The 7,420-nt window shown below is 48.7% G+C and overlaps 2 protein-coding genes across 2 annotated transcripts; both read left to right on the plus strand.

Annotated features, from left to right (window-relative positions):
• Window positions 1–24: 24 nt before the first annotated feature.
• FIBRA_08865 (uncharacterized protein) lies at window positions 25–2,007 on the plus strand (the record flags this gene model as incomplete). Its single annotated transcript, XM_012330480.1, has 17 exons — window positions 25–86; window positions 142–221; window positions 277–300; window positions 356–398; window positions 459–486; window positions 543–560; window positions 619–675; window positions 736–825; window positions 877–1,030; window positions 1,091–1,283; window positions 1,339–1,348; window positions 1,403–1,437; window positions 1,488–1,551; window positions 1,603–1,636; window positions 1,695–1,754; window positions 1,810–1,838; window positions 1,900–2,007. 17 exons carry the CDS (start codon window positions 25–27, stop codon window positions 2,005–2,007), a joined length of 1,089 nt encoding a protein of 362 aa, XP_012185870.1.
• A 3,444-nt stretch (window positions 2,008–5,451) lies between these two features.
• Window positions 5,452–7,263, plus strand: FIBRA_08866 (uncharacterized protein; the record flags this gene model as incomplete). Its single annotated transcript, XM_012330481.1, has 12 exons — window positions 5,452–5,666; window positions 5,720–5,778; window positions 5,833–5,852; window positions 5,918–5,986; window positions 6,037–6,108; window positions 6,174–6,270; window positions 6,324–6,392; window positions 6,453–6,640; window positions 6,699–6,779; window positions 6,834–6,935; window positions 6,987–7,084; window positions 7,134–7,263. 12 exons carry the CDS (start codon window positions 5,452–5,454, stop codon window positions 7,261–7,263), a joined length of 1,200 nt encoding a protein of 399 aa, XP_012185871.1.
• Window positions 7,264–7,420: the final 157 nt, after the last annotated feature.

Genomic DNA, 7,420 nt, shown 5'->3' on the forward strand with positions numbered 1-7,420 from the left:
ACGACGATTCTCGGGCAGCAGAACATGGCACTGCAGGCACAGAATCCCGATATCCTCGCGCCGCCGACGACGGACAGCGGGGTGATGTGTGTCATTTTTTGGTTGGACGATATGTGCAGAGACTAACCTGTCGTTGTGTAGTCCAGGCGGAAACATCAAGTGGCCGATGACTTTAAGCCCCATGAGGCTGCAGACGGGAGGCTGGGCGAGACAGCAGAATAGTGAGTACTGGCGTGCTCTTTGAAAGAAATGCGAATTTTGAACAACCATCCGTAGTCAACCAGATGCCAATTGCGACCTGTGGGTACTAACATGGATGTGGATGGTGATCTGGTACTAAGCGGACCTTTTACAGCCATGGCTGGCGTTGACATGCGTCTTGAGGCCGGCGCAATCCGGTAAGCGGTCTTTGAGCTGTATTGTACACCCGGGCTTGCGTCACTAACGTATTGATGCAGGGAGCTCCATTGGCACAAGACGGCTGAAGTTAGTGTTTCCTCTCCCAATCATTTCCTCACAACATACTGATGTCATTCCGCCAGTGGGCATATGTACTCAGCGTATGTCGGCTCAATCGCGCCGACGAAGTTGTATTTATAATTCGTCTGCGTATTACAGGGCTATATGCAAGTCACCTCTGTCGATCAGGACGGCAGGAACTACTTGGGCAACGTGGTACGTGTGCCATCCCTGATCTGTTCCTGTTTTCTGTCTGACATCCGCCAAACCCGCCAGGGCCCCGGTGATCTCTGGTACTTCCCGCCCGGTGTCCCGCACAGTCTGCAGGCGACGAACGATGATCCAAATGGGGCAGAGTTTCTTCTTGTGTGTCTCCCGTCTCTCTTCGACTACGAACGTTCTGCTGACCTCCTCCAGGTCTTTGACAACGGAGACTTCAGCGACGACTCAACATTCCAGCTGACGGACTGGCTCGCACACACGCCCAAAGAGGTGATCGCGAAGAATTTTGGGACCAGTCTCTCCGCATGGGACGAGCTCCCTGGAAAGGAACTCTATATATTCCCCGGCAGTATGTTGTTTATTCGACTTCATGTGCCATCTTCAATATGTACTCAAACGCTCTGCACAGACTCACCCTCCCCTTATGCGCAAGTGGTTGAGGACCCATACGGACAGGTGCCGAATCCGTTCACGTTTAAGATGTCGAACATGTCGACGACACCGCTCGCCGGCGGCTCGGTCAAAATCGTCGATTCGCGTACGTTCCCGGCCGCGACGGCAATTGCCGTGGCGGAAGTAACTGTCGAGCCTGGAGGAATGCGGTACGTCTTGTTTATGTACCTCCTTCGCTGATCCACTCTCCTGACGCAACTACAGGGAGCTCCACGTAAGCCTTGGATGAATCCATGTTAAAGATCGATGTGTGATAGAATTTACGCAGTGGCACCCGACCGAGGATGAATGGACCTACTATCTGTGAGTGTCTACTTTGTCTGCAGGAGAGCTTCGAGCTCACCTGGATTCAGCTCTGGCACGGCCAGGGTGACAGAATTCGCGTCGAGTAGCACTGCGCAGACATTCAACTTCCAGGTATGCCATAGTCCCTGTAACCTGTGTTTTGATCTCATTTTCTCAATATAGGCTGGAGATGTTGGCTTCGTCCCGGCCACATACGGTATGTGCCTCATTCTTTCGTTGTTCGCTGATTGCGCTGATCGGCCTCACGCTACTAGGGCACTACGTTGAAAATATTGGGAATGACACTTTGAAGTTCCTCGAGATCTTCAATACAGGTGCGTCGAAGCATGATTTGGCTCCAAGAATCTGACACGATCCCTGTGCGTACAGATGTTTTCCAAGACGTCAGCCTTGCTCAGGTGCGCATTAGTATGCTACTCTGCTCTACGAGTTCTTGACGCTAACCTGTCGTCCTCGCAGTGGCTCGCGTTGATCCCGCCACAGCTTGTACAGGCTCACTTGCAAATCTCCAATGAGACTATCGCAGGGTTCAACAAGACCAAGCAGGTCGTTGTTGGGCCTAATTAATCACGGACCAATTGACAATGTAGAGTATAAACTCGTATGATGTGCGAGCTTTTCTTCTAGCACCACTATAGCCTAGTAGTTTTCTTATAAGTTGGATCATTATCTACAGTCCACAGTGCTGCAGAACTCCTTTACCTTATACATTGCACAAGCATAAGTTTCTTATAGGTGCAGTTATTGTACGTTCAGCCGGCGGGTGTATGTTTCGGTGATGTTTTGGGCACTTCGACCAGTTTTAAAGTAGCATTTATATTGTAAAGAGCATGAGATGTTTATGGCCCCCAGCAGTGGAAACGTATCAGAATTGAGTAGGTTTTGAATATTTGAAATAGACCGTCAAATATATAAACCTTGAGTAAAGGGTAGCAGGTTTCGAATTGTGGTACAATCCAATTTGTGCCGGACTTCTAAGGCTCGGTTCTGACGATGAGCGTGATACAACTAGAGGAGGATACATTGATGGGCCAAGCCCTGCGTTGAGTCTTCAGATATGTTGGACTCTCGAAGATGGTCCCAAAGCACTTAGGCGGTATATATCCGTGAAAAGCGTTCTTTTGTACTAAGATAATCAGGAATACGGAGTGTAACTCGTGTAGCCAACCGAAGGGTTAATCAAGACTTCGATCTCGAGACCCGAACAGATTCATGAGATATTGATGATACATCTCTCTGCGACCATCCCCACAGTCGGGTGGTGACCGACTCGCCCAGAACCTAGAATACCTTGCTGTGACTTTGCTGAACACGACTGTGAGGGCCGGTGCGGAAGAACATAAGATGACAATACGCAGCCCAACATTGTGAAGTTCGCCATTGGCGCGCCCCGTACCCGTCGCATTGGTTATTGCGCCTTTCATGCATTATAGGCACGCATTCCTCAAGAAACCAAGGCTTGGATATAGCTGGCTTCGGTCTTCATCACATCGGTGGAAGTCAGCGAGTCCGACGGGCTAAGGTAATGAAGGAAGAAACTGTCCAAACGCATTCCTAAATGTGTAGAGCATCATCAACGAGACAGATGCCAGCAAATTACAGACTGCCAGTGATAAGTCATGTAGTGAACTATGAGACTGAATGGAAGGAAAGAACAGGAGAAAAATACACATTCCTGCGCGCAGCGCGATATGGGGAAAGAATTAGAGTTCGGATTGTTCGCGCCGCTGCTGGCGGCTGTAGCCAAGCTGTAGCCACGGTCGACTTGATTTCCGTAAGCGCGGAAGCCTTCCGCGAGCGACTTGGACTTTCCTTTCCTTCATTCGATTATTGTGCATGTGGGCTGGCTTCAGCTTCAATCTCCAGTATTGTATTCGCACACGCAGCTGCGCAATAGCGCGATTCGTCTACCTTGTGGTTGCTGTGAAAATTTTACTGCGAATTTGGGCACGGTTTACACTACAGGGACTATCTGACCTGGACGCCGCATGCCTTCAACCATGCAAGTTACAGAGGGCGATCCATCCCACGGTTTTCTTCGCTTGTACAGCATCTCCGCAGAGGATATTTCCAGCCTCGACACTCTCGGAACAGGAGCTTGAAGCGGCGAAGGAAACCTACAGCAAATTCTAGAGAGGCACGCTGCAAAATGCCCTCCGTTCCCTACGACGTCTCAAGGATCATATCGCTACGACAGGATATCACGATCGTACGTCTGTCCAGTGATGGCAGAGCAAAGTATGAGTACTCATCATTCACTATTGCCTTCACACCAGACTAATGCATGCGACGTCATCAATGGCCTAGGGCCATTGACCAACCAGGACACACAACCGTCCGCACCAGTTTATGGTCATATGGAGCTTCGGAAATGATTGCCGAATGAATGCGAACATCTTCCTACTCCGGAGGATGTGTTCGGGGCGCATGTGTTTTCGAAGCAGGGAGGTTGCATCGTATTCACAGTTGCGGACACTCTTGCGGTGGAATCTGGCAATCTCACACTGTTTCGCGAGGTGGCGGCTATCAAATATATCTCTGCTCACACGACCGCTCCTGAGGTCTGGCTCTTGTGTCGCGAAACCCTCGCTCGTTGATGTATGTATCCTGTCGAATTTCAAGGTCTATGGTATGTACGAATACGAGGCGCAAGCGTTCATTTTCATAAATTTCATTCTCGATCAGACCTTGGATCAAGCCTGGCCGAACATGACACCACAAACTAGGGTGGCACTGGTAGACTAGCTCAAACATCATCTTTCCCCCCATTGTTATTCGAATTCAACGTTCATTGGTGGAGTAGGTTGTCTTCCGATTTCTGCATTGCATTGCCTGCGCTGGCGACTACATTTATTCTGGGTTTCTGAATAAACTACTACCAAGGGCTCACATTTTTGACTCCAACGCTGACAGCAATATGGGTAGGTACTTGCCAGGAGGTTTCCGGTACTACAGATATTTGTGTGGGCTGACTCGAAGTTTCCCGTGTACGTACAATGTCTTCGATTTCTTTGGTTTTGTTACCATCATACCACTATTATACAGAAATCGAAGTTGACTTAGCGTGTGAAGTGACCGCAATTCAAGGTATTCGGATATCACTTGACTTGTTCTTACCACAGAATAGTATCAAGAAACTTGAGACGAGAACGTAGGCGAGTCATACCTACTAGAGGTAATCGAGGGGGCACTCAGTTGATCTTCGTGAATAGTGCTGTAGGTCACATACCGGATAAGTTCACTTGGTGCATACTTGTTCGGAACGATTAATGGCTTGCGAACACTCCTGCTGGCTCCCTAGCCGGAGGCCTGGACTGTCTTAGTAAGTACCACATATTACCGAAGTTCTGAAAATGATCCGTGATATTGGCTCGTAGTGGAAGTCATATGCTCGTCAATTGATCATCTGCAGTCACTACTGTGTCGTCAGGTACACACTGGAGAGTCAAGACGATCCTTGAACCCGTGCGCGCTTACGGTTCCGAGCACAGGTCTCTGACAGTCCTAGATATTGCCTAGATAACTTGGCTCATCGATGACTCACCTCGTGCACCTCGGCTATTTCTAGCTAGTGTCCGGCCCTTCCTTCTTTGTCGTCTAGCAGCTGGACGGGGGGTGTCCTCTGATTCAGCTCCTCTGCTCTACATTGTCTTTTGCTACCTCCTGAGTACGTTTTATTCTGTCCAGACCATTGGCAGCTCTGCTGATAATGCTCACATTGTCTTTCACACGTGTACATTTATCATAGTGCCTTTTTTGATCCGCGGGACGTATCTGAGTTTCTTTTCTCAGCCATCACAAATAGAGCTCTTCCATCGCAGGAATAAGAACCTCGGTCATATGTACATCCACCCATCCAGGGTCATGGGGGCCGCCGCGTGCTATCGCTGTGAATAGATGGTGTGGTATTTAGCATGCTCATGCACTTGAGACAAGCGAGCTGACGAATTCAACCTTCTTGATTTTCGAGCTTTCTAACGTTGACCTGTTGAAACCATTGCTGTGTTCATAATGGCCTCTACACCACGTTTGCACCCTCCTTTCCGTGCGGATCACATTGGGTCCTTGAAGAGGCCACTGGCGCTGTTGAAGAAGCGGAAGGACTTCGATGAGGGGAGATGTTCGCTTGAAGAGCTGACGGTGGTGGAGGACGAGGCTATCAGGAACGCTATCCAAATGCAGAGGGAGGTGGGCATCAAGGCGATCACAGATGGCGAGTTCAGAAGGTGGGTGGATTATATCATCCCTCGGACTTTCTGCACATGCGTTCTTTGGATAGGCATATCTTTTATGAGGGAGTCTTCGACAACCTTGATGGCATGAAGTATATCCCCGAAGGTGCGTCATCGACCGCTATATACTGTTGATGAGAGGACTGACTAGTCTTGCCAGTTCCGCTGGAATGGTTCATGGTAAGCCTGCCGCAGGCTAGGGATGTACTCATCACGCAATAAATGCTGACCATCGAGCTGTGTAGGACTATGTCCCGGATGTCGAAGCATTCAAGATCCATAATCGTAACGGCGTTCCTTCTTACATATGCGAAGTAAGTCATATATGCTAATATTTAAACGCTGACCTATCTCGTCCGCTCAGTCCAAACTGAAACGTACCAAGCCATTTTACATTGGTCAGTTCGAAGCTTTGAAAAAACTCACGAAGCCAGAGGTACGTATACCGACCATATCCGGCGTACATCCCGATGATCGGATGCTCAACGAAGCCATGACCAGGAACACAAGAATCTGAAGATCACTATGTGCGCTCCAGAATGGTTCCATCTCCGGCATGGACCATATGCTTATCCGAAGTCTGTATACAAAGATGATGGTACGTCGAACGTGGCTCTAGCCTTTGAAATGTTCATCAAGTTTTGTTCGTAGATGAATATTTCGCAGATGTAGCGCAGGCATACCGTGAAGAGATCCAGGACCTCTACGCTGCGGGGTGTCGTATGTCACCAGAACTCTCCCACGTTTAAGACATGCTGACGGACTATTTCGCTCTCACAGGGAATCTTCAGATCGACGCGCCTCTTTTCACGTTTTTCTGCGACACGAAGATGTTGAAGGGAATGGAGGAGAGCGGTGTTGACCATGTTGCATTGTTCGACACGTACTGCAGAGCCTACGCGGCTTGCTTTGAGGGGCATCCGCAAGATATGATAGTTGGGATTCATCTGTGCCGTGGTAACTTCAAGGTATTGAGATACCATCACTCAGTCCTGTCAGTCTGATGATGTATTGCTATGTTCGCAGGGTGGACGGCACTGGAGCGAAGGAGGTTATGATCGTATAGCAATCAAAATCTTCCAAGAGATACCAGTCGATACTTATTACGTAAGTGCTGAGTGTTTTAAAGCTTGTGGAGTGTCGCTACTGAATTATTAAAAGCTTGAGTACGAGACTGAACGTGCGGGTAACTTTGAACCCCTTCGCTGGCTTCCACGGAACAAGTCCGTCGTTCTCGGTCTCGTGTCAAGTAAATTTCCTGAGGTACCCTTCTCGCTTGTTTGGTTGGCGTAGTCATGCTAATCACTCGACCAGATGGAGGTCAAGGAAGAGCTCGTCAGGCGAGTACACCAGGCTGCGGAAATAATTGCAAATGGAGAGGATAAGCGGTCAAAGGAAGAAGCATTGAACCAGTATGTTCCTGTACAGATCCACAACCATTGCCATGCTCACTTCTACCAGGATATGTATCAGCCCACAATGTGGATTTGCATCACACATGGAGGGTAATCCAGTCACTGAAGAGAACATGAAACATAAGCTCAGTCTTGTTGTTGAGACAGCTGGCATAATATGGCCAGGCAATATCTAGCATTCAAGAAACTAGGGGTAGCTAGAAAACACAAATTGTGTTGAGTACTCCTATCACCATACATATATTCAATTCCACACAATGAAAGACAAACAATGAAGAGTACAATATCCATCAGACAAACGCCCAACTCGCTGGCTCATCCTCCGTATCACTC

The sequence above is a fragment of the Fibroporia radiculosa genome (genome assembly GCF_000313525.1).
Source record: "Fibroporia radiculosa TFFH 294 genomic supercontigs, scaffold4036, whole genome shotgun sequence".
Taxonomy (NCBI): Eukaryota; Fungi; Basidiomycota; class Agaricomycetes; order Polyporales; family Fibroporiaceae; genus Fibroporia; species Fibroporia radiculosa.